Source organism: Sciurus carolinensis, chromosome 9, assembly GCF_902686445.1.
Source record: "Sciurus carolinensis chromosome 9, mSciCar1.2, whole genome shotgun sequence".
Lineage (NCBI taxonomy): Eukaryota > Metazoa > Chordata > Mammalia > Rodentia > Sciuridae > Sciurus > Sciurus carolinensis.
The window spans coordinates 18,245,674-18,272,844 of NC_062221.1; the positions used below are offsets into that span (position 1 = coordinate 18,245,674).

Here is a 27,171-nt window from a genome sequence, read left to right on the forward strand (position 1 = left end):
ATTGTTGTTTACCTCCCCTCTCTGGGTAGTTCCCTTACTCAGTGGACAACCTGTACAATGGAGGAAGTTCAATCTATGTAGAATTGACTTAAATTAATGACCTATAAGTGGGAAGATAATATTTTATATATAATATCATTTTACAGGGTAAGTCTGTTCCTAAAAAGTCAGGTTCATTTCTATAAACCAAATCACATTTTCATTCGTAGAAAATGTGCATATTCACACTTGTGAATTCTATAAACTGCTTTAGATCATATATTTAGAGAGGGAAAAACCCTATATTTTTAATTTAAGAAAAAATGGTCAAAATTATTTTGAAATGAAATGTGTACTCTTTGACTTATATCCAAGTGAGTAGAAGAGTACCTGCCCTTGGAATTACTTGCCTCTTGAAAAATGGGAATTCCTGCATAGTCTCTACAGTAGGTACAGTGAAACCCCTTGACCCTATGCCCACATATGTATTTCCTCCATTTTACATTTCTTCTTTTTATATACACAAGAACTGCTAGTATGATTAGCAAAGTTCCTAACGTAGAGAGGACTGTATATAATTCGATAATGAGTATGGAGTAACACAATTCTGCATTCATTTGTTCACTATCCTTTCATTCACTTATTCATTCTTCAAATGTTTTTTGTCAACTATGCATAGTATTGTAGATGCTGGGAACACAGCGATGAACAAAACATAAAAAATCCCTGCCCTCATGGAGCTTACACTCTAAGTCCTCAAGATGCATCTCCAGCTAGAATATAAGTATTCAAATGTAAGAGAACAGTCTTCTGAACATCTCTATGGTCAGATATCCTAGAGGAGCAAAGTCTACAAATACTTCATTTAACATTTGTAATCTGTTTATTAAAAATAAAAACAGCATCCTGCTTAGTTTAATTCCCTTGCATTTTAGTTTTAATGTACACTTTCCTACTGCTAATTTTCTTCAATTTCTGTTAACATTTCTGATAAATATCACTATTTTATTTTAAGTGATTAAAAGAGAGATAATACTTAAAAAATTCCAATCTGATGTTTAATCGATTATCAAACAAGTGATAGTCTTCATAAAAACAATTCCTTTTTATAAAGGAATTGGCTTAAAAATTACAGGATTGTTTGCTACTGCTGTCTATTACTTAACCATTTATTAATGATGCTAGTATCTGAAACAATTTCCTGATCTATTTGTTTAATATCTTAACTTCTCTTGTTTTCACTGCCCCATAAATTGTACTTCTGATTCCTAGTCAGCATTAATATTTGGTAAAAGCTACCATTAGAAACTAGATTTCCCTTGGCAGAGATTAGAGCTAATGGCATAGGTGTCAGTAGTCACTACTAATGTGCTCTGGACCTGTCTTCCACTGAGCTCTCAATTCCTAGTTATGCCTTGACTCTCCCTAACCATAATCCACTCAGAATCAGTTTCAATTCTCCCCTCCCCATCTTAGTACTGGGGCACTCTACCACAGAGCTATATCCCTAGTCCTTCTTATTTTTTACTTTGGAGTCTCACTAAGTTGCCCAAGTTGGCCTCAAACTTGTAATAATCTTCCTGTCTCAGCTTTCTAAACAGTTGGGATTAGAGATGTGTGCTGCCACACAATTGTAACCACCAGAGTGATAAAGGATACAAAGTTAGGAATTAGGATTCCAACTTTGTTCTGCACAGGATACAGAAAGATCCAGGCACATTAAAGGAAATGTCACTCTGCATATGATTACTGCACTCTCATTTCTATATTTATTTAACAAATATTAACTGAGTGCTTATTAGGCTCCAGGAACAATTAACTTCTTTTAATGGGAATATGCCAACATTGCTCCAAAGAAAGGTTGGTTAACCTCTGACTTCGAAGTCATATTCAGTCTTCAGCTTAAATCTGGCCAAAAGAGATGGTATCAAGAAATGAAAACAGCACACTTTCAGAAGTCTTTAGAAGCACTAAGAGGGAGACATAATTCTATGAAGAGAGGATGACACTGGCCTTCACCTTTACTGCATGCAGTGTTTATTTCTCATTGTTTCTACTTCTTTGCTCTTGTTTTCTTTATTCTGCTTCCTTTCCTTAATTGGATATAGCAGGGCACATACTGTTGATTGTAATTACTGAATTATGTTCCCATTTTCAGTTTGAAAAGCAGACCAACTGAATATTTCATCTTTTTCTGATAATACAAACAAAAAACTTCATTTTTTGTTTTTGTTTTTTGCTTTTTTGGGGGGAGGGATGGTGAGAACAGGGGAAGGTCTGTCTATAGTCCTTGGCATTTCTTTTATGGTTATTCACTTGATAATTCAGCTAACTGAAATTCCATCTTTGTAAGTATAAATACTACATGAAAAATAAAACAATAAACATAGAACTTTAAGAATCTACATATAAAAAGGGAATACAATCAATGTTTATAAGGCATAAGCATAAAAGAGAAATAAATATTTCATGGAGAAAGTAAATTAAAATCTATCCAAATAATTATTTTGACATAAAAAAAAGGAATAGAAACAAATGCATTAAAAGGAAAAGAGTTATTGATCATGTTTATATACCAAAAATAAGGATTTTCTACTCCTAAGACCAGGCTTCAAGTAGATTTTATCACAAAATTACTTTATATTTTCCATGTTATAATTTCTCTTTTCAAAGTAAATATTATGAACTATATAAATTATTCAAACACTTAATTTCTTAGAAATTAAATATCTTCCTAAAAGCACTACATGATCCCAATCACATAAGAATGTCATAGTATCTTCTTCAGCACACAACAAAACTATGATTAATAATTTTAAGTTATTCTTTATTTGTTGTCTTTCTACAGAAATAATCAGGAGTTAGCCTTACCAGCAAATTATACATGTTATAAATACAAATTTTAGTAGACTACTAATTAGACTGTTGTTGCAAGTTTTTCTAGAACATGACATCACAAATTAAGTCATTAATTCCAAAGCAATAGTTTATTAACAAAAAAGTACAAAGAAGTACAAATACACATCCTATTTCCCCCATTATGATCCATCTGTCTGTCTACCTCTTAATCTATCTCCCTTTCATTCCAAGACATGGTCTTGTGGAGGTCATAGAATGGGTAAAATACTTCTTCTGTTTTCAACAAACCCTAATCACAATCCTAAATCATTATGTATTTAAATCATATAGTCCATGTCTTCTCTAATTTCATCTATGAGTTACCAGCAAGACCTCTTCCCTTATAATGTACCACATACCTATAGTGAACGAAATACATCAGTGTCAACATCCATAAATTAGGTTTAGACACAGGAAATAATATTATCACCAGTATGTGTGCCTTGAAGTAACATTTTACAAGTGAAAGCTAGAGGTATCAAAAATTATAAGTATGTACTAAAAACACTTCAAAAGAGATCAAAAAGCTCATTAACTGAACTAGTCTGAGATTATATGGAAAACAAGAAACTTCTTGTGCTTTTCTGTGCTGATTTTAAATCAAAGCTACTCACACATCTAATCTTATTGCTATTACTTCAATTTCTCTTAAGAAAGTTTTTCAGTTTATTTCAATAAACTTAAGGTTGTTCCATATTTCTCTTTCTACAGGCCTGCAATACTTCTCTGAATCACGTAAATGTCAATCCAATACTTCGTGATTTCTCTCCTCAGTTCTCCTTAAAATACCAACACAGATGTGGACAGTCAGTAAACTGTCAAATTCAGTAAATAATGCCACTTGCTCCTTCTACTACTGCTCCTCAAGGCAGATGTCATTTTGCTCACTGATGGTTTTAAAAGTCTTGTGTGGCACTTAATAAATTACATACAATTTTGAGTGGGAAGCTCCAGCCTTTTGGTTGTGGAGGGAGCCAGGTCAGAACTTACCACTACACTTTACCTCTTACCTAGAACTACTCTCATAATGTAAATTCAGTGTTAGACTAGACTCTAGTAACATACAGGTGCTACACCAGAGACACACTTTTTGGGAGCTGGAAAATTCAGATGACCACTCACTAAACATAAAATCATCATTCCACAAAGATTTTATTCACATTAAACTTGCACAGTAGCAAAAAAAATAAAAAAAATAAAAAATAAAAAAATAAAAAAATAAAAAAATAAAAACATAAAACTAAGCCACATATCAAAGAACAATATACAATAGAGATGTGAACTTATTAATGGCATTGGAAGGTATTTCCATAAATAACATTTACAATTCTAGTGTTAGGTCTTTCAAGGTGTTTGAAGCTTCACAGTGCTAGAATTGATTTTTATCAGAACACATGCAAAAATGTGCAACATAATAATCCATATTAATGACACAAAAAAAGCAGGCCAGTTATTTGTCATTCCAGTATGGCCATGCCACTCTATGATCTAAAAACAAACAACCCCCAAATCCAGGTCCCATTCATTCTTCAATTCTGCCTTTTGTCAATCTGCTTTAATATATTCAAACAGTCACTGTTAGTGCTCTTCACCACGACTTTCAGGTTGATGTCACTCCCTGCCTGCTGGCTGTCAGGACTGGGGGACGCCCCTCTCCCAGACTCACCTTCTTCCGGATGTCTTCATCATTTGCTCCAAGAGAGGCATACAGCTTGAATGCAGCCTGGCGGAGTTCATGAGCGTGTTTTAAGTCATGATCAAGCTAGAAGGAAAAAAAGATACATTCCAATTCAGTTCATAAGTTAAAATTTTAATAAAAATAACAGAGTAGAGTTTGAAGATTAAAAAAAAGAATGCGTTGGGGCTGGGGTTGTGGCTCAGTGGCAGAGTGCTTGCCTAGCATGTGTGAGACACTGGGTTCAATTCTCAGCACCACATATAAATAAATGAATAAAATAAAGGTCTATTAACATCTTAAAAAAATTTTTTTTAAATCTGTTAATGACTATTAACATTAGTGTTGTCATTCAATTCCCTAGTTTTTGGGGGTTCTATTCACATGACTGAGACCATGCTGAATTTACATCAATGGGGCTTAAATGCATCCTGCTTCTAAGAATGAAAACACAATATTTGACACTGATAAATAAAAAGCTTTTGTGAATATCTAATCCCTAAAAATTCAGTGCTGACAGATGGTACTTTAAGGGGCTCTGAATCTTGCTTGCTTGCTTGCTTGCAGCAGCTCTTTGAAATGTTTTCCTCAAAAAAAAAAAAAAAAAAAAAAGGGCGTACCTCAGTCTTTCTAGCCCAAGATTGCAGCTGATAAATTGAATGCTATTTCATCAATGTCTTTAGATTTTCCTAAACATTAAGAATAGTGCCAGCCTAAATTTAACATTTTAAAAAACTTTACAAACAGGGAACTCTTTGTGAAAATGCCTAATAAACAATATACCACAGTAATCACTACTACCATTTAAGTTACCTGAGATTGATATTCAGGGTATATCTTTTTTCTTTAAGAAAATTAAAATTATTTATTGGTATCAAGCAATTAATGCTATCTTTAAATGACTTAAGTTATCATTTCTTCCATAAAATTGACTTATCAACAAACTATCATAAAAACAAAAACATGCTCTCAGAACACTTCCAATGACCATGAATCAGTAACTAAAAAAGTCATATTATAGTTTAAACTAAAAGCCCTAAGTTCCTCATCCAAACGAAAACCATTTTTCCCAAAGGAAAACCCTTTCTTGGAAAAGTTAACTCTTATCCAATGATAAAAATGTTGTTCAAAACATTCCGAGAACCTCTTTTGAAATTCACTACATAAATAAATAGCTACAAAATCCTGAAAGGGACAGCTTCATCAACTACAAGTTTTAAGTTAACTGTCACTGTGGTATATGAACATGGGTAAATCCAGATGAGTAATATAATTTAGGATAACTCCACTAAATACAAAGTAAAGAATAATAACTCATTTAGGGCAGTTCTGCAGGTAGGACTTAAAAATAGTCCCCCCAATTTTTTTTTTTTAGTGCATATTAAAAAAATTTTTTTTAATTTCAAGGTAATGAAATTTCCTAAAAGTTTGTGCATTTTAAATTTGTTCTAATTAGTTATAAGTGACAGTAGAATGCATTTATGTACTTTGATATATCACATATAAAGGGGGTATTTCTCATTTTTCTAATTGTACATGTTTTAGAATCACATCGGTCATGCAGTCATATGTGTGCATGAGGTAACAATGTCTGTTTCATTACATTTCCCTTCCTACCCGCATGTCCCCTCTCCTCCCTTCACTCCCCTCTACCTAATCTAAACACTTTTCTTCCTTAATGCCCTCCCACCATTTTTGTGAATTAGCATCTGCATATCAGAGAAAACATTCAGCCTTTTGGTTTTTTGGAACTGGCTTATTTTGCTTAGCATGATATTCTCCAAATTCACCCATTTACTGGCAAATGCCATAATTTCATTTTTCATTACTGCTGAGTAATATTCCATCGACTATATTTTCTTTATCCATTTATCTGTTGAAGGACACCTATGTTGGTTCCATAGTTTAGCTACTGTGAGTTGAGCTGCTATAAACACAGATGTGGTTGCGACACTGTAGTGTGCTGATTTTAAGTCCTTTGGGTAAAAAACAAGGAGTGGGATAGCTGGGTCAAATGGTGGTCCAATTCCAAGTTTTCCGAGGAATCTCCATACTGCTTTCTAGAGTGATTGCACCAATTTGCAGTCCCACCAGCAATGTATGAGTGTGCCTTTTCCTCCACATCCTCACTGACATTTATTGTTGCCTGTATTCTTGATGATTGCCATTCTGACTCAAGTGAGATGAAACCTTAGTTTTGATTTGCATTTCTCTCATTGCTAGAGATGTTGAACATTTTTTTCATATATTTGTTGATTGATTGTATTTCTTCTTCTGCGAAGTGTCTGTTCAGTTCCTTAGCCCATTTACTGATTGAGTTATTTGTCTTTTTGGTGTTAAGTTTTCTGAGCTCTCTATATACCCTAGAGATCAATGCTTTATTTGAGATGCATATGGTAAAGATTTTCTCCCAATCTGTAGGCTCTCTCTTCATATTATTGATTGTTTTTTTGGCTGAGAAGTTTTTTAGTCTGAATGCATCCCATTTATTGATTCTTGATTTCCCTTCTTACACTTTAGGAGTCTTCTAAAGATGTCAGATCCTATGCTGATATGGTAAAGATATGGGCCTACTTTTTCTACTGTTAGGCGCAGGGTCTCTGTTTTAATGCCTGTCTCTGATCCACTTTGAGTTGAGTTTCATGCAGGGTGAGAGAGAGAAGTTTAATTTCATTTTGTTACATGTGCCTTTCCATTTTTCCCAGCACCATTTGTTGAAAAGGCTATCTTTTCTCCAGTGAATGTTTTTGGCACCTTTGTCTAGTATTGAGATAACTGTACTTATGTGGGTTTGTCTCTGTCTTCTATTCTGTACCATTGGTCTATGTGTCTGTCTGGTGCCAACACCATGCTATTTTTATTACTATAGCTCTATAGTATAGTTTAAAGTCTGGTATTATGCCTCCTGCTTCACTTTTCTTCCTAAGGATTGCTTTGGCTATTCTGAGTCTCTTATTTTTCCAAAAGAATTTCATGACTGCTTTTTCCATTTCTATGAAGAATGTCATTGGGATTTTAATAGGAATTGCATTAAATCCGTATAACGCTTTTGGTAGTATGGCCATTTTGACAATTCTGCCTATCCAGGAGCATAGGAGGTCATTCCATCTTCTAAGGTGTTCTTCAATTTCTTTCTTTAGTATTCTGGTAGTTTTCACTGTAGATTTTGTTAGACTGATTCCCAATTTGTTTGTTTGTTTGTTTTTGAGGCTATTATGAATAAGGTAGTTTTCCTAATTTCTCTTTCAGTGGATTCATTGCTGATGAATAGAAATGTGTTTGATTTATGGGTGTTGATTTATATCCTGCTACTTTGCTGAATTCATTTATTAGTTCTAGAAGTTTTCTGGTGGAATTTTTTGGCTCTTCTAAATACAGAATCATGTCATTGGCAAATAGTGATAGTCTGTGTTCTTCTTTATTTGTACACCTTTAATTTCTTTCTTCTAATTGCTCTGGCTAGAGTTTCAAGGATGATGTTGAATAAAAGTGGTGAAAAGGGCATCCTGTCTATTCCAGTTCTTAGAAGGAATGCTCTAAGCAAGCCTCTTTTTAGAATGTCTCTACTTAGAATTATGCTGGTCTTGGGTTTCCCACAGATTTATGATGTTGAGGTATGTTCCTATTAGCCCTAGTTTTTCTAGTGTTTTGAACAGGAAGGGGTGCTGTATTTTGTCAAATGGTTTTTCTGCATCTATTGAGATGATCATATGATTCTTGTTTTTAAGTTTACTGATATGATGAATTGCATTTATTTCCAAATGTCGAACCAACCCTGCATTTCTGGGAAGAACCCCACTTAATTGAAGTGCATTATTTTTAAAATATGGTTTTGTATGTGCTTTGCCAGAATTTTATTGAGAATTTTTTCATCTATGTTCATCAGGGATATTGGTCTAAACTTTTCTTTCCTTGATGTGTCTTTGGTTTTGGTTATCAGGTGATATTAGCCTCATAGAATGAGTTTAGAAAAGAAGGGTTCCCTCCTTTTCTATTTCATGGAATACATTGAGGAGTACTGGTGTTAATTCTTCTTTGAAAGTCTTGTGGATTCAGCTGAGAATCCACTTGTCCTGGGTTTTTCTCGATTGGTAGGCATTTGATGGCATTTTCTATTTCATTACTTGAAATTGTTTAAATTGTGTTTAAATTGTGTATGACCTTCTGATTCAGTTTAGGTAGGTTCTGTCTCTAGGAATTTGTCAATGTCTTCTATATTTTCTATTTTATTGTAGTATAAATTTTCAAAATAGTTTCTAATTATCTTCTGTATTTCAGTTGTGTCTGTTGTGATATTTTCTTTTTCATCATGTATTTTAATAATTTGAGTTTTCTCTCTCCTCATTAGCATGGCTAGGGGTTTATCTATTTTTATTTTTTTCAAAGAATGAACTTCTTTTTTGTCAATTTTTCAATTGTTTCTTTTGTTTCAATTCCACTGATTTTGGCTGATTTTAATTATTTTCTGTCTTTACTGTTGTTGGTGTTGATTTGTTCTTCTTTTTCTAGGGCTTTGAGATGTAATGTTAAATCATTTATTTGTTGACTTTTTTATTCTTTTAATAAATGAACTTACCATAGAAACGAAAAGTTGTACCCCATTTGTGTACAATGAATCAAAATGCAGTCTGTAAAAATAAAAAAATTTAAAAATAAATGAGCTCAATGCAGTGAACTTTCCTCTTAGTACTGCCTTCATAGTGGCCCAGAGATTTTGATATGTTGTATCAATATTCTCATTTTATCTCTAAGTATTTTTTTATTTCATCCTTGATTTTTTCTACTATTCATTCATCATTAAATAGTGTATTATTTAGTCTCCAGTGTTAGAGTGGCTTCTAATTTTAATTTTATCATTGATTTCTAATTTTAATTCCATTATGATCTGACAGAATGCAGATTATTATCTTTTTTTTGTATACTAAGATTTACTTTGTGACATAAGATATGGTCTATTTTAGAGAAGGATCCATGTGTTGCTGAGAAGAAAGTTTATTTGCTTGTGGATGGATGAAATATTCTATATATGTCTGTTATGTCTAAATTATTGATTATTTAGTTCTATAATTTCTTTAGTTCTTGTGTAAAAGATCGGTCAAGTAGTGAGAGAAGTGTGTTAAAGTCACCCAGTATTATTGTGTTGTTGTCTATTTGATTCTTGAAATTGAGAAGGGGTTGTTTGATATACATAGATGCTCCATTGTTTGGGGCATAAATATTTGCAATTGTTATGTCTTGCTGACATAATATGTATTAATTCACTTAGGTAGAATGAAATGTCCTTCTTTGCTCCTTTTGATTAACTTTGGCTTGAAGTTCACTTTATCTGAAATGAGGATGGAAACCCTTGCTTGTTTACATAATCCATAAGAGTGATATGTTTTTTTCCCATCCTTTCACCTTCAGTCCATGGATATCTTTGCATATGAGGTGAGCCTCTTGGAGACAGCATATTGTTGGGGCTTGCTTTGTAATCCAATCTGCCAGTCTATGTCTTTTGATTGATGAGTTTAGGCCATTAACATTCAAGGTTATTATTGAGATATGATTTGTATTCCCTGTCATTTTGATTTATTTCTGGTTTTAATTTGATTTAGTTTCTCCTTTGATTGACTATTCCTTCAGTGTAGTTCCTCCCTTTTGCTGGTTTTCATTTTTTCTTTTTTTTTCCACTTCATCCTCATGGAATATTTTGTTGGGAATATTCTGTAGTGCAGGCTTTCTGGTTTTGAATTCTTTTAAATTTTATTTATCATGGAAGGTTTTTATTTCTTCTTCAAATCTGAAACTTAATCTTGCTGGATATAAAATTCTTGGATGGCATCCATTTTCTTTTAGAGCTTGAAAAATATGTTGTTCCATGACTTCCTGGCTTTGAAGGTCTGAGTTGAGTCAAAAATGTTTTGATCCACAGCAGGCACAGACAGATTATGAGAGGAGCTCTGCAATATACAATACTTATTTTTTGTTCCAAAGTATGCAAAGTATCTGCCCTTAAAGTCCTAACTACATTCTAGCCATAATCTACACATTCTAATACTGACTTGGACCCCAATGCCAAGAAAATCACAAACATTTATTAACATGTGGTAATTTCTCTCATGGGTACTTCTATAGCCAGAAACCACTGCATAATCCACCACCAAAATTCAAGATGATTAAACAATCTATTATTTAAGTTTGGCATTAGGGAGTCATTTAAAAGATTACCATTTCAATTCTACTGTGATGGAAATGAAATGGAAAAAACTCTAATAGCAGGGATAATTCTCTACATAATAGTTGGATGAGTTGTACAGTTTATGCTAGAAGTTCTTAAAATTATATTTCCTCACTCCCAAGCCCAGTAGGGCATTCTCTTTGCCTAGCTGGGGCAATCATTCAATTCAGGGTGCTTATCAGGCCATGATTAAGTCTTGCTTATGTATCTCTGTGCTGGTGAGATACTATGTTGGTGTGAACAAATGGTCAAAGAGTAACAAAGGAGGCACTGGTTCAATGTATCCCATCGCCTCTCCTAGGAAGATACTATAACTGAAGGAAGAACATCCACAGGATGTTAAAGACAGAGGGCAGTGCACATTACTAATGCAATTATCATTGAAGGTACTCTAGGCCCTTCCTAAGAGAAAAGGTACACCTTTGATGCCAAGTGACCTACGGTCTGGGTAGGGTTTTTTTTTTTTTTTTTTTTTTTTTTTTTTTAAACTCAGGTTTAAGGAAAAGTTAAAATTGGGACCATGGTCACATTCATGCAATGGCACCAGCTACTAATTATGGTCTCTCTACCATGACTTCCTATAATGAACTTCCTCTAATAGAATCTCTTATGCTAAAAGAAATAGACAAGGCAAACAGGCTGAAAAGCAACAAGTCAAAGGAATATCTACCAATGCTAAGGAAATTGAATTTTCAGAAAAAGCCCAATTTGGTCCTTGATGGTCCCAAACCAGAGGTTAAATAATCTTTAGCTCTCTGTAGTCAGTTGAAAGTACAGTATAAAACTGAAACGTGGAAAAAGAAGATGGTAAAAGGTATCAAAAAACAAAGACTGAGGGAAGACTAAAATGAGGACACTCAGTTACTTGTACAAAGATCACACTTAACCTAAAGAACAAGAATATAGTAACAGAGATGACTGCATGACCTTGAATATAATTAAATGATGTTGATATGATGTCAATACCTAGCTTAGAAACTCACTATTTAGGGGGTTTAGTTGGGGCCTGGGATGCAATTTTCTTATTTCCTGCATATATGCTTAGTAAAACTTTCCTGACAATAAACATGAAATACACTGGATTAAAAACACACAAAGCAATATCACCTATGTTACCCAAGATAAAAGATTATTTTATTTTAAAAGGGCTTTGAGCTCTAATTACCAACTGGTTGAAAGTTGTAAGCAATTAAAAAAAAAAAAACTCAAACTCCCGGGCTGCTAAAAAAAAGAAAAGAGAACATACCCTTTTAATATCAGTGATGGCACTCACTGAGCTGGGATACTTGAAGTAGTCAGCAAGCATGGCAATGAGGTGATCGGTTATGCTAGCGATTCTCTGCAGCTCAACATCTGGCTCAATCAGATAGGCGAGTGTTTCAGCTCCTTCAACTCTCTCCTCTAGTAATCTTTCCTTACTGCACATTCGAACCAAACAAGGCAACGTCTGAAAGGTAGGGACATTATTATTTGCTTTCTGGTAAAGGCAAGCTTGATGAAGAGCAGGTAGGAATTAATTCAAAGGTTTTCACTGGAAGTCATATTTGTGCTCAAGTACTTCTTCCACTGACTTTCAGAAAATAAAAGATTTTTCAAAATGCAAAAACAAACAAAATTGAGTACAGATTAATCATTTGTGCTGGCACACTAAACTCTAATACAATGCATCTTATTAGAAGTTCTAATTTGCTTTTATGACAAGATTGAAACTTTATTATAAAAATATTTAAGAACCGCTAACAAATCTTGTCTGAGGGTTCTGTCTCATGTATGTATTTATTTACTAAAAAGAAATGCAGCAGTTTAATCAGGAATGACTTTTGCCTTAGAAAAAGTTTACAATCCTTTCCTTAGTGAGTAACATGGCTGGAATGGCTTTTAGTTTTGCTTTGAGGATTAATATCTATAGCTGCAAAAACAAAATACAGCTTTAAAAATTCAGTGATCTTAACTTTCTCAGTTTCCACCAGTTCTCCTAAAAAGTGAGTGAAAAGCATCAATCACAATCATTAGGTTTCCCCAAGAACTTGCTGGAATAACTGTGGTATCAACTAGTTCAAGTATACTCCTGAGGTCCTTCAAAACCTTGACACTGGTCTTAGTAATTTATCTACATTAGGTTCTCAACAGAAATGTTCTGTGCTTAGTATTCCTAAGGCGGATGCATCCAGTTTGAAGGATAATGTGGAAATAGAAATGGAAATGTCCTAATGATAGAAGTCTTCCTCGATGACTACAGTCAACTGTGCTTCACTATTTTCTACAGTCCTATCACATTTTCACCACAGAATTTAGCGCTTTACTGTTCACTATTGATTTCCTATTTGCCTGCTTCTGGCTTTACAACTCAAACCTAGGCTTCTGAGGAGAAGGTCCCATTCTTCTCTTCCCAACATTACTAGTTACTATTTATCTGTAACAAAAATCATAGTTTATCCTATTTAATGTTTCCAATTACTACATAAAGGTAATGCTACTAAAACTATTTTACCAATGAGAAAGAAAATAAGGGTAAGAGAAGTAAAAAAAAAAAAAAAAAAAAAAAAAAAAAAAGTCACTTGTCCGGAAAGTCTCAGCACTCATAAAATTAGCTGTCTCTCTTTCTCAGAAGACATTAGCCTTCTTAAAGCTCCTTTATCCTTGGGTTCACCTTTTGGATAATGATAATAAGACATGCCATTTTCAAAATGACACTATGATTAATCTGTTTATGCCCAGTTTTGTACTTTATGGCAAATAAGACATTTACTGTATTTAATATATTGTTATCCTCACAATACTTTGAGACAAATGAGCAGGAATTATCACCTCCATTTTTATGATTGAGAATTTGAGGCAACAAAAGTATAAGGGACATCAAGCCAGTCAGTGGTGGGGGTGCTAAAACCAGAATACAGGTCTTAATTAGGACTTTCAGGGTTGATCTCTTATCCAGGTTTTCCTAAGTTCAGGTTGTATTTGACATACATTGTTGAAAATAACCACAGTCAGGCACGGTGGCACATACCTATAATCCCAGCAACTGGACAGGCTGAGATAGGAGGATCGCAATTCAAGTTCAGCCTCAGCAACTCAGCAAGGCCCTAAGCAACTTAGTGAGACCTTGTTTCAAAATAAAATAATAATAAAAAAAAAGACTGCAGAAGTGACTCAATGGTAAAGTATATCTATGTTCAATCTCCAGTAGCAAAACAAACAAACAACAATGATTGTTTTCATGTGCTACTTATTTATTCTCTCATGATGCCATTGGTTACTGGCTACTAGAGTGACAGAAAGTCTGTATTTATAGGAATGGCAAACTGCCTGTCTATAAAACTATACTGCAAATTTAATGAAACCCAAGGATTAAACTACATTCCCTATTTCACCTGAATTTTACCTCTTTTTTAAAATTTCCACATGCTCTTAATTACCATAAGATAAAAAAAGTTGTGTGAAGGAAAGAATTATTTCACTTTGATGTTCAAAATTTCTCTAAACCAATTTTTAAAAGTTACATGGCTTCCCACAGAAAACATGGCATTTTAATATTATTTTATGCTATATATACATACCACAATGATAAATGTGTAAAAAGAAACAAATGCCAATATTCATATTAATACTTATAGAACTACATAATATTCAAATAGTTTTAGAAAGAATTAGCTTACCTTTAATATAATACAGTTGTCATCTGTCCGAATTGCTCCAGCTCTACACATATAAGTTAAACTGGAATAAAATGACCAAAAGTGAGGTTTTTGCTTGATTTAAAAGCTTAAAAGAAAAAAATTATTTGCCTTTAAGATTTTATGAGCAAAAAACACAAGTAAACAAATACTTTCATTTATTTTGAGAGAGAAGACTGACATTCTTTTATCTTTAGTTCAATTTAGTAATAAAAGAAAACTAACAGATACATATACAGTCAGCCAGATAGTTAGAAAAATAAAAACACTACAAAATTGTTTTTAAAATAAACAGTCTAATGGGTGGATACATTTTGAAGATAGCTGGGCATATGTGGGTTCCTTATGATTTTCTCCATACTTTTTACACTTGAAAAATGTTAATAAAATATAAGATTAACAAAGTATCTTAGTTTAGATAAAGTTAAGTTGGGATATTCCAACTCCCAAAGTGGTAGAAATATCACAGAAGAGGCATTTAAATTGTAATACTGCTATTCATCAGAAGTGAACTATTTAGAGGTTTTAGAGGTTACGAGCAATAGTTCAGGATTCACAAATGGTTCTACTGAAAAACAATGTACCTTCATAATTATATCTGGTTTTGAATAAAAAATAAAAATTAATTTGTATTCCCTAGGTAGGTACTGAAAATTATTTTAGAAATTTATATTAATGAATTTCCTTCTTGAGTTAGATTCCTTTAGTAAGCTGGTGGGTGGGGGGAACTGAAAACATTCCATGTTTGGCTTTTACAAAAAGCTATAAACAAATGAGTAAATTCTTTTCCACTGTGGAAGTCTAAAATCCCTGTAGCTGTTATTACCATGAGGTTTGTTACCATATCATTTTTTAAAAACTATTTATAGGAGAATAATACCTTATTAACAAAGAGGCAAATGCTCAGTTTTGCAGTTAAGATAAAAAGCAAGCAAACAAAAGCACAATATAAATAAACACAATTCATGATGCACGAGTAATTGTTTGAGGTAAACCCTGCACAGCAGGTGCTCGACATATCAGTTAATGTACTAGTATTCAACTTCTCCCTCCATATTTCTATTTTTCTAGCTTCATACTTATTGTAATATGTGTTGATTAATTTTGACATAATTCTGTATTATTTCAGCTGGCATACAAGGAATGTTAAGTTTAGGAATAACAAAGTAATTCTGTATAGTCTTAGACACAAGAGTTCCTGTTCTGTACACTACTGGTGATAAACCAAGTAGAAAAACTTACATCCATTTAAGAAAATGTGAGGTAGCCCAGTGACTATCTAATTTCAAGATCCCAAAACAAGATGGGGGATGGAAGTGAGCAAATTAGGTCATTCAAAAATTCTCTAAGATATGGAGAGATAAATGTGCTATCTTCCTTCCCACATTGTTTTGACCTTTACCATTTTGCTGATGTGAGCTGCATCTCAATAGGCTTATCTCTCTGTAACATCTTCACAAATATCTGTGGTAACAATTCTCCATCAACCAAAACTAGAAATAAAAAAAAAAAATTGTTAAGGAAATTCTTTAAAACTACAAAATGATAAATTAAATCATGTAGGTGCCACTGAAAGTTCCAGCCTACCATTTACCAGGGTCATCGATACCTGGGGGTTTTCAAAAGCTAAAACTGAGAAGCATTTCAGTGCTTGCATTCGAACCTATAAAATTAAACAGACAAGAAAATGCATTTATTTTAATTTTGCAAATATTATTTGAATGTCTCAGAATCTATGAAGAAATAACCATTCAATTCTGCTTAAAATACTAAAAGACGGCTTCAAGAGAATAACAGCAATACCTATCTGAAGAGTACAATAGAAGTTTAACTTTGTTATAAAAAGTTAAAATTAACTTTGAAGTAATAGAAAAATAGTGAAGAAGCAGCAGCAATCAAAAGTGAACAAGACAGATTCCTAATCAAATCTAAAAGAATACTGTACAAAATATACTGCTGGTTAAGACAAGGGGAATGTAATTAACACGTGGGACATTTCTTCTCTGACTACAAACCAGAGAACTGAAGGGAAGGCAAAAAAGGAAGAGTCCTCTTGTAAATGTGTATAGGATGCATATGGGGGCAAGAGAACAGAAGGAGAGAAAGAGTGTTATAATAAAAGTTTGAGAAGGACTAATTCCACTTTAAAATACCTAAGAATTGTGCTATTCTTCCTCAAAAGCAGAGGATAGCAAGAGCTCAATCTGTTGTTTTACAATTTGAAAGAGTTCCTATGACAGCTGTTCCTTTTCACTGTTTCCGTTTAGTTTTCACCAGGAGATGTCATCTTACTTCTGAGCCTGAGTCTACACATGACCTTCTTATGAGGTTGAAGGCACCCACATGACACACAGGTGGAGTGTGAAGGAGTGTCCTTCATGGGCAAGGCTAGCACGTCCCCAACAGGTGGAACCTAGAAGATGTTCATGACATTCTTGACAATGGAGCAAACTTTAGCAAAAGAGTAATGCTACCACTTTGCCCTTCTACAACCTTCTAAAATTTGATATAATAGGCAAATCTAATGCTGAAAACACAAGAAATGGAGGAAGAGCTGGGGAATTAATGAAACTAGAGGATAACAAAGTAAAGAGACAATAACTAGTGGCCCCAACAACAGTTTATTGATGTGCAAGTGCTAATGGGATTCAGCTTCCACATGGCACAGCAGTTTCTCATGCCTTGGCCGGTTTCAGGTTGGCTCCATTCCCCATTCCTATCCTTCTGAGTTCTTCACCAAGACCAAACTTGGATGTTTAGGGTAGGGAAAACAGACCCATTAGCAGGCCCTACCTGAAATAAAGCTAAGAACCAAAAAAGCAGACTAGGGTCACAGGTAGACACAAGACAAAAGGACTGCTTCCCTCTTCTGCCGTACCTAGCTCTAATGTGATACAACACCAACAATATCACAATATTTGCCACGGTTTGCTAACTGGACAACAACAAATGGCCTAAGTTTTAACTCACTGACTGATAATATACTGTGTGGCTGCTTAGCTGTATATAAAAGATGATAAGGAAAATTTAATTAATGTCTGAAAGTTCTTGATTTTCTAAAATATAAAACAAAACACATTGTACATGCTGATATATATGTGAGTAAAGGCTATAAGTTTGAGTCACTGAGGGTTTCAATCGTGAATTCTTAAGCTTTTCCTGAGCTAGTCAGCCTTTGTTTTTACACATTTTGAAGCAGCACCTTAAGCAGCAGCTTTAGCATAGAAGCTGCCCAGGAAAGACTTGAAATACTACTGAACAGGCAAAAATCAACAGTGACTCATGGCACAACCACAGCCTGGAAACATTGAGATCCAAGGGCAAAATTTTTCTCCCTACAATGAAAGAACATTCTAGAGGTATCATTATGCCCTATAACATTTTACTGACAAAATACTCCTCCTGATCACAGGATCAAAGAAACAAAAAAATATGTGGGTCTATTTCTATTAACCAAAATCAAGATAAAAATCTGGTCACAGTTTTTAACATCTTACTTTGTAGGAGAGTGAGGTTAGTAGGTGAGCAATATTCTGAACTGCACCATGGTTAAATAAAATTGTTTGATGATCTGGACCCTGTAAGAAAAGAGAATACAATAATAAATTAAGAAGAATAGTGATTCATTCCAATAAAATCACATTTATTAAATGTTGAAAACCACATTCATGACAGTATAGATTTCTCAGTTACCCTTTGCTTGCAAACTCAAACACAAAAAGAAAGGTAGACAGTTTTTATTTCTGCAAGGGGCTGCCACATCTTACCTCACTCCAGTTTGAGAAATGCTGCTTTCTTAACTTCCTGAAATAAGGAAGGGACAGAGAAGCCATCCTTGCAGAGGCCCTTCACAATGATTAAATAGCATATCACCACAGAGCCACTCTGAATTCTACATTTCATGTACACACCCTTACCCTATGCCCACAGGAGACAAAAGCACAGTCATTCTTACAAATTAGGGCTGAGGAACTAGTCAGGGGAAACTCTAAAACTAATTGCAAGCGAACCTCACCTACCATAATACATTAGGGAGATTTCAGTGATGCTATAATGAGAATAAACACAACACTCCATAGAAGTGTTAAGAAGTGAACATGTTTTGGTTTCTATGTTTCTCATTTCTTTTTTGAAAATGATTACTTCTTAGAGTAAGGTGAAGAGATAGGAAAAAGGGGTATTGTGTTCTTCATCCACTGTTTTCTACTAAACTATGTACTAAAGATCTTCAAAGGGGCAGAAGCTAAAGGTTAATGCAAAGCTTTAATATTGCTATGACTCTTATTCAATCATTTTATGTCCAACCTCACCCAAACAATTAATGAAAAGTCAGTTAAAGTCAAGACAGGGCTGGTACTGCAAGCTTATCCTTATTCCTACTTTTGCCTTATTCAGAAGAGAAGACCATATCACCAAAAGTAGGGAATCTGTCTGGGTTTAGCAATCAGTTACTGGTTCAGACAAGAGTTCTCAAAACAGTTTCTCTAACCCGATACTAAGCCAACTAAGAACTATCTTGTAGTTGGTTTACTCTTTCTTGGGTCAAAAAGTACAACATTTGAAGTGGGATTAATATTTATACTTCTAAATAACACAAGAACCACATTCTACTTTATAGGTAACAATATCCTAACCATTTCATACACTATTAAAAGGGTCCTTTAAAAAAAAAAAAAAAAAAACAAACTTCAGCAATCTCTCTTAATTTCTATACATTTTCTAACTTTTAATTTCTTATTTTAAATCATTACTGAGTATTTCATAGTTTACACATGCAAATCCCATTCTCAGGGCATATACTTTAAATGTATTTTTCTCCCACCGCATCCTGATCTGCGGTTGTAACAGGTCCTACTTAAGGGGTGCTATGGACTGGGCAATGCTCTAAATGCTTTACTAGCATTCTCTCAATTGAAATAAAAGGGTCCTTGGCTTATTCAGTATAAAAATAGTGATGTGACTGTTATGGGGGAGTCAAGTAAAAGAAGCATCTCCTAAGACCCTAAATTAGCCTCAGCTTACATGTCAGCATGGTCAAGTTTTGTCTGTCTCTACACATCCATTTTGACTTCCTAGTTTCCACACTGGCAGAGCTTATCAGAGTGGCTAAGAAGGCAGGGTGCTGCCTTGGCCTCTTGTACCCTTGTACCTCACTGTTCTTCCAACACTGCAGTCAACTGATTCCTATGTTTGGTAGTGATCTAAGTGTATTATTTTATATTTTCTTTTTTGGGGCGTGGGGACTTCCAGGATTGAACTCAGGGGCACTTGACCACTGAGCCACATCCCTAGCCCAAGGCTGGCTTCGAACTCATAATCTTCCTGCCTCAGCCTCCTGAGTTGCTTATTTTATATACTTAAAGTCATTCTACAAACATACAAGTATATTCTTTCTCCCATTTTAATACAAATGGTAAAATACTATACATACTACTCTAAGTGTTTCATTTCCTTTACTAAATATCGCAGAGATCATTCATACCATATGTACTAGTTTTCTCATTTTATTCATCACATGAAAGTCTCATACTTTATTTAACTAGTACCCTATAGTTGGACATTTAGAATTTCAGTCTTTCACTATTACAACATCACTTCAAAGTATACCCATGTGCATGTATCTTTTTTCTAAGATCTGAATCATTTCTGAAATATCCCTACTGATAGAGTTGTATTTACAAATGATAGTGAAAAGGTCAAGCAGATCGCAATTCTCACTCTACATAATTATTCCCTGCTGCTAAGATACCTTACTTTTTAGCCCTCAAATACTTTGCCTCAAATATGGCAACAAATGTCTATCATCAAAGGTCTTCCTCCTCTCTGAGGCTGTATATAGGACTGGGTAAAAATAATGGCAAGGAAAGAATTAGTGGCTGAACCAACTGGGGAGGAGAAGCTATTCTTTGGTTCTTATCAAGTCTCTCTCTTGTTTTCCTCCAAATCAACCTGCACATGCCTGCAGGTGGTGGTTAAGATGGCAGCATTCACCTGAACAGAAATTCACAAGTCCTTGCAGTCTTAACTTCCAAAAGATAGGACTCAGAAATCTGAGTAACTGCTTAGGAAGTGGCAACAATTTATAAGTTATAATTCTAATAAATATTATCCCTAGCCTTTTTTGATCCTTAATACATCAGGGAAAGAGTTTCAAAGATACAATTATTATTAGTTTATACAATAAAAGCTTTCATAATCTCTCTTTTTGTTTTCCCTCCACAAACTATATTGATATAATACCAGTCTATGCAAATTAGTAATGTCTTATCCCATTTAATTGTAGCTAAGTAGGCTCCTTTGAATATGTTCTATTACAAAGTTTGTTTATTTTGCATCTAGGTACAAAAAAAAAGGAATGTGAAAATAAGAGGTTTCTATAATTAATGATAATACACAAATCATCAGATCAGTTGTTTTCAAAGACTTGTTAGTATATCAGGGAGAAAGTTAATATTGGAATTTAACCCATTACTATTATTGCTGGGTTTACAAACAGTATAATGATTTTTGAAGTCTATTTATATCTCAGAACACTTAAATTTGGTAATTACAGCAGAAAATGGTAATTATTAGGTTAAAAGAAAGCTTAGTGAGGCAAATTTCTCTGATAACATCTTCAATGCTGTCAGTGGCATCAGGGTGGCTGTAAATTATTATTCTCAGCAAAAGTTTCTGTCTAGTAAAAGGTCTAGTGATTTAATTGTACTCCTTTATCTATGATTTCAGGTAAGACGGCACTGAGAAATTTTGGATGAGCAAATCCAAAAGTGTTGAGATATTCCTGATGACTAGCCCTGAAGGCTAACTGAGTTTTAGCTTTGGGTATGGTATTATTCAAACTTCTTATAATTTAACAAAATAATCTGATATGTAGTTATTTTTCCAGGTCCAATTTTCTGGAATCACTGTGGTTATGACTAGTAGATGTTATGCTCTCTTGAGCACTCAGGAATAGATGCTGATAGGATGGTTATGAGGCACTGAGTTCTAAAATATCATCTTCTACTCAACTGCCAGGGCTGGCTATAAGACTTCATTTTATTGTTGGAAAATTCTGTATCTCATTGGTTTTAACTCCTTTTTAGCAAATGAATTGCAAAAAAACTTCATTTTCTTAGAACATTTTCTTGCCCACCTCAAAAGATGAAGGTAGTTGGGCATGATGGTGCACACACCTGTAATCCTATCGACTCAGGAGGCTGAGGTAGGAGGATTACAAGTTCGAGACCAACCTCAGCAACTTAGTGAGGCCTAAGGACTTAAGGAGATCCTGTCTCAAAACAAAACACAAAAAGGGGGCTGGGGATGTAGCTCAGTTAAATGACCCTGTGTTCAATCCCTGGTATAAAACAAACGAACAAAAAAAATAAAGGCATTGTTTGATATCCCTGGTTCTATGAGCTAACCTACACATTGTCAAAAGAATCAAGAAGAAAAAACTCAAGGATTTTTGGCAAAAATCTTAATTCCTGTGCCTTAAACAGAGTAAAGAGGCTGTGATAATCAGCTAGGGTTGGAAAGGGGTTTAAATGATTAGATTTTAATGTAGGCACTTTTTCCAGGACCAAGTGATCTAATTTTCATATATTTGGGGGAGATGTTCTGAAATCAAATGTGACCTTTCCATTTTGGAATGTATGTTCACTTCTCTTAACCCTTCTTACCTCACTTGGTATCTGTATTACACAATAGGAAGGCAGCTAATGCCATCCTGAAATACTTAACAGAATTCTCAGAAGATAACCAATTATTTGGTAAGAATTAGAAACTACTTAAAAATTAAGAAAGATCTGAAGTCATCACCATGGCTACCAAAATAAGTACACTCAAAATGCAATCTATGAAGCAAACTAAGTAGCTACTTCATAGCACTCTGCTATTTGGGTTTGGAACCTAAACAGAGAAACTAGAGCTTCTACATATGGGACATAAGGGTGATGCACCTGGAGGGTGATGGGCATGGAAGTTCTGAGCCCCTTCTTTCATACCTTACCCTATGCGTCTCTTATCTTGCAAGAATAGTGAGGCTGGCAATTCAGAAATGCCAAAGAGAAATCATAAAGTGTTTCTTTTTTCAGGTGAAAAGGTAAAAGTTCTCAACTTAACATGGAAAAACAAAAATTGTAAGCTGAAGTTACTAAAATCAATGACGAGAAAACTAATGCTCATTGTCCCTCAGTCATCACAAATCAGAACTGGAATTTAAAACTGGGTGTTAATGACTTCAACGTACAAGCTCTTCTAATTATATTAAATTATCTCAGTTGTACTTATTTACCTCAGGATACTTGCAATAAATACCTACCTGAGTATGTCTATAAAAAGAGAGAGAAACGGGGAGAGAGAAAGAGAACACACTCAACAATGAGCAAAGAATCACATCCATTTCTTAGATGAGATCACAAGAAACCATTTCCAACAACATAGGAAACTGAGGTTGTAAGGAAACAGACATGATCTCATGCTGTTGGTAATAGAAAATAGGACAACCTCCAGGCAGGACAGTATGGGTAAAACTACAATTGAACATATTCTTTGATGCAATTCCATTTCTTATAAAATGTCTTCTATACAAGGTACTCGTTGGAAAACTTTTTTGTACTTTAGACTGGAAACAAACTAAATATTTAACAACAGAGGACTAGTTAAATCAATTACTGTACATTTATACAGTAAAATGCTATGTAGCTATTTAAAAAAAAAAAAGCAGAGAAACTCCTCGTATACTGATATGGAATAGCCTTCAAGATATGTCAAGTGAAAAATGCAAGATGTAGAATGGTATACACTACATGCTGCTGCTTGTGTTAAAAAATAAAGGAAAAATATACACATAAAATCTTTGAGAGGACACACAAATAAGGCACATCTCTTAAGGGCAAGTAAGATTTTACATTATAGAAAGTATTTATTCTGGTTCTTACTTTACAGCAGTGTGAGAAGATCTGACAGATATACTCCTGGGTGTAGCGGGACCTGCTCAGCAGCGCCATGAGGTGTGGTATCACTGTGGCATCCTGGAGCATAGGGGAATGAGAGCACAGCAACAAGGAACTTAGGCACCGTACGCACATTTGACAGAGTGCAGGCACATAGTGAAGCCTCTTATCTTAAAAGGCAGTAAATCAATTTTCTTGAAGGAATACAGCAAAAGAAAAACATCATGGCCTTCAAAACAGTTGAGGCCAAGGACAAGAAAAGGGGCTTCAATATCCATCCTTGAAAACAAAATATAAGGACAGGAACTCTCAACAGCTCTCTCATGTGTCCTCATAATAAAATAATATCACTTCAGTAAGACTAATAGTTTCTGAACTCAAAATGTGAGGTGATTAATAAGATATACAGTATAAGGAAGTATAGAAAGAATTTGACCATTTTGATCTCTAAGATATATGGTGAGCATCAGTAACTAATCTCTCATAATGACTGCAGTTAGCCACTTGCAATCTGTACAATTTACATGATTAGCAATTTGTCACGTAAAACCCACTGCCTATTGCCTTCACTGACATTTAAATGGTGACATAGGAAAAGAGAAAAATCAAACAACCCTCCTGCAGGTTCTTCAAGTATTTCCTTTTAATACAAAAGGAATTACAATTTGAAAGGGAATCTGGCCTTAAACATAGATGGACTTAGCTCAAGTCTCCTAGTCAAAGCTGTCACACGTCCTCAAGCTATGCTTCTCAAGTACAAATGTGCCTGCAAATTTCCAGGGAATGTTCTTCATGTTCAGATTCTGATTTTGTGGGTTAGACTGGGATCTAAGAGTCTACATTTTAACTAGCTCCCCAAAGAGGCTGATACTGCTGATCAACAGACCATACTTTGAAGACCTTCACACAGAGGGCATCAAAGAAAAGAATGCCAAGATACATAAAAGAAGCTGGGCATGGTGGCACAAACCTGTAATCCCAGTGGCTCTGGAGGCTGAGGCAAGAGGATCAGGAGTTCAAAGCCAGCCTCAGCAACGTTGAGGCACTAAGAAACTCAGTGAGACCCTATCTCTAAATAAAATACAAAATAGAGCTGGGGATGTGGCTCAGTAGTAGAGCGCTCCTGTGTTCAATCCCTGATATCCCCCAACCCCAAAAAAGATACATAAAAGGTAAGTAGAAAAATAGCAGGCTGTTGATTCCCTAAAAGTGAAATGTCTTCCCCTACTTGTTATAACCTGTGTGTTATACAAACAAAGTAGTTTAAAAACACAACAAAAAACCTGAAAACCTCAGAGAAAGTTAGGTACTAAATACAAAGAAAGAAAAGTAAGAGAGAAGATGAGTTTCAAATAGGGTGAGGGGAGACAGTAGTTCCACTGGCAGAACACAGGGAAGCAGAAGCAGCTAAGCTAGAACAGCAAGTCAACAGTAGATAAAAACAACTATCAGACTCCTAAAGCTATTTTTGCCTTCATTCTTTCCTTCACTGCTCTCTCATTCATCCATTTCAACAGCTCCCATTCTATTTCTTTTCACCTGCTCCCTTTCTGTCAATTGTGTTCATATATCTGCAGTATATAGATGATTAAACAAGGAAAAGAACAGTTACATAACTTCCCAAAGTTACCCATTGATAAACAGGATTTCAAACTAGAAACCCTGCTCTCTTCTAACTAGACTGTCCTATTCAGTACCTACTCTGCTACAGCAGCTGAGTCTACACTCAAGCACTGCTCTCTGTTGGTTCCCCTGACACCTCTTACAGATTCCCATCTGACTCTGAAGTATAAAATCTCTGAGGCATAAAACTAAGATGTTTCATAATTTTGATGATTTCACCCTCTAAATTTAACTTACCTGAGTCTTAACTGTTCTGTAAAAAAGTTAAGTTGACCTAGACAAGAGTTTTCCAAACTGTACCATGATCCATTAGTGGGACATAAATCAGTTTAGAGAGTGAGGAAGGAGTCAAATTAGCAGATTAGGATTACTTTCTCCCCCTCTTACCCTAGGGCTAGGGTGGGTGAGAAATTTCTAGGGTAGAGAAGACAGATGATTGGTTTAATCTCTTTGGAAACATGACAATATGACATCCAGAAAAACACTCTGACACTTACTACAAAGACCAGTCCAAGAAGCAGCAGCATTTGAATTACCTGGAAACTTGTAGGCAGGGCAAATCCTCAGGCCCTACCCTAGTCTTACTATTCAAAAACTGTGTAGGTGGGGGTCCAGCAATCTGTTTAACAAATCCTCCAACTAATTCTGGAACATGCTCACATTTGAGAACTACTGTAGTAAACAGCCTAGACTTAAGAGGCACAAATCCCTCAAGAATGTCACATAAAACCCTGAGGTATAAACTTGAGATGCTTCATAACACAGTTCCTAGTTTGTGAAGTGACCCACAAAGCTCACTTGGAGACCTTATGTATCATTGAGGCCAGAGAATTACGTGTCTGATGTAGGCAGGATGGACTATGGAGTCATGTGCCATATCTTCTCCATGCACGTTTTCCCTGTGCCTCTTGTTTATGTTCTTGAAATACTTATAATCCTTGATTATGAATAAGATTTATGATTCTGTGTATCCAATCAAACAAGCGATTCTTTATATGAGCTCAGAGAAGCACAAAAGGCATTATTTGTTTTTAATGAGAAACAAAAAAATAGAAACCAGAGGACATCACATTTGTGGAACTGTGTTGCGATAGTTGTCTCAGGATTCACATACACAAAGTTATACATGTGTATACTGAGGTAGTAAAAATTATATTTTAGATAAGTGTTTTAACAACATTGGTCTAGGTAATTTTCACTAAGAAAGTCCCATCAAAACCCCTTCATAATCCCTGAGACTTTTGAAAACCACTAACTGACTCCAAACATCTTTGGATTCTCTTCCAGGTATGTTCTACTTCTAGCCTGTCAGCCTACCCTCCTGCAAGCTGGTTTTGGTTTACCTCTCCGGCTAACACTAACAACGCCCTCCCCACATCAGACTGTTCTGCAATTGCCTCACACAGATCCTTCCCAGAATGGTCTCCCTCCTCTCCAATTCTCTACATCTTATCTATTATTCAAGACCTAGGTCAAATTTTAGCTACTCTACAAAGCCTACTTTCCTGGACTTGAAGCTAAAGTGAGCAGAACTCCCTATCACTCATTTAACATAATAAGAAATTCCTTAATTATACAAAGATATAAAAATGGGTTTTTTAAAAATTTTTAGCAGCTTGTAAATTCCTCAAGGATCTGAGACTATCTTCCTTTTTATTTGCTTGTTTTGTGGTGCTGGGGATTGAACACAAAGCCTTGCATATTATAGGCAAATGCTCTACCATTGTTCATTTTAACGTGGTTTTTTTTTTTTTTTTTGTGGTGCTGGGGATCGAACCCAGGGCCTTGTGCTTGCAAGGCAAGCACTCTACTGACTGAGCTATCTCCCCAGTCCCCATTGTTCATTTTAAACAAAGCCTAGAACATTTAATACTTGTAAATAAGCAGGAACTCAAACACTTCTTGAGACTTTTTACATATCACAGCTGTGAGTCTGAAGATAATAAGCAAATAAGCTTTTAGTGAAATAAAACCAATGACCCCAAAACATCCAAACTCACTGTATATAGTAGCTCCTCTGGAGTGACAGGACTGGTGAAGATGGTACGCAGGCATCGGAGACAAGCTTCAATGAACTTCAGGTCGGGGGACAGTAGTCCTATTAACAGAAACTATATGTGAGATTCATCTTCTCAACCAGTACTTACAACACTGCAAGCTCAC

At 34.9% G+C, this 27,171-nt stretch overlaps 1 protein-coding gene across 4 annotated transcripts in view; it reads right to left on the reverse strand.

Annotated features, from left to right (window-relative positions):
- Positions 1-27,171, reverse strand: part of Armc8 (armadillo repeat containing 8) — a 109,232-nt gene that overhangs the window by 39,303 nt on the left and 42,758 nt on the right. For 3 of the 4 annotated variants that reach the window (XM_047564709.1, XM_047564707.1, XM_047564710.1), the window contains 8 exons: positions 27,009-27,106; positions 23,371-23,463; positions 17,944-18,024; positions 16,034-16,109; positions 15,849-15,939; positions 14,429-14,489; positions 12,019-12,219; positions 4,544-4,639 (listed from right to left, as the gene is read on the reverse strand). In XM_047564709.1, coding sequence (XP_047420665.1) covers positions 4,544-4,639; positions 12,019-12,219; positions 14,429-14,489; positions 15,849-15,939; positions 16,034-16,109; positions 17,944-18,024; positions 23,371-23,463; positions 27,009-27,106 — 797 coding nt within the window. The remainder of the gene's footprint in view (positions 1-4,543; positions 4,640-12,018; positions 12,220-14,428; positions 14,490-15,848; positions 15,940-16,033; positions 16,110-17,943; positions 18,025-23,370; positions 23,464-27,008; positions 27,107-27,171) is intronic. The other variant, XM_047564708.1, reaches the window with a different exon arrangement.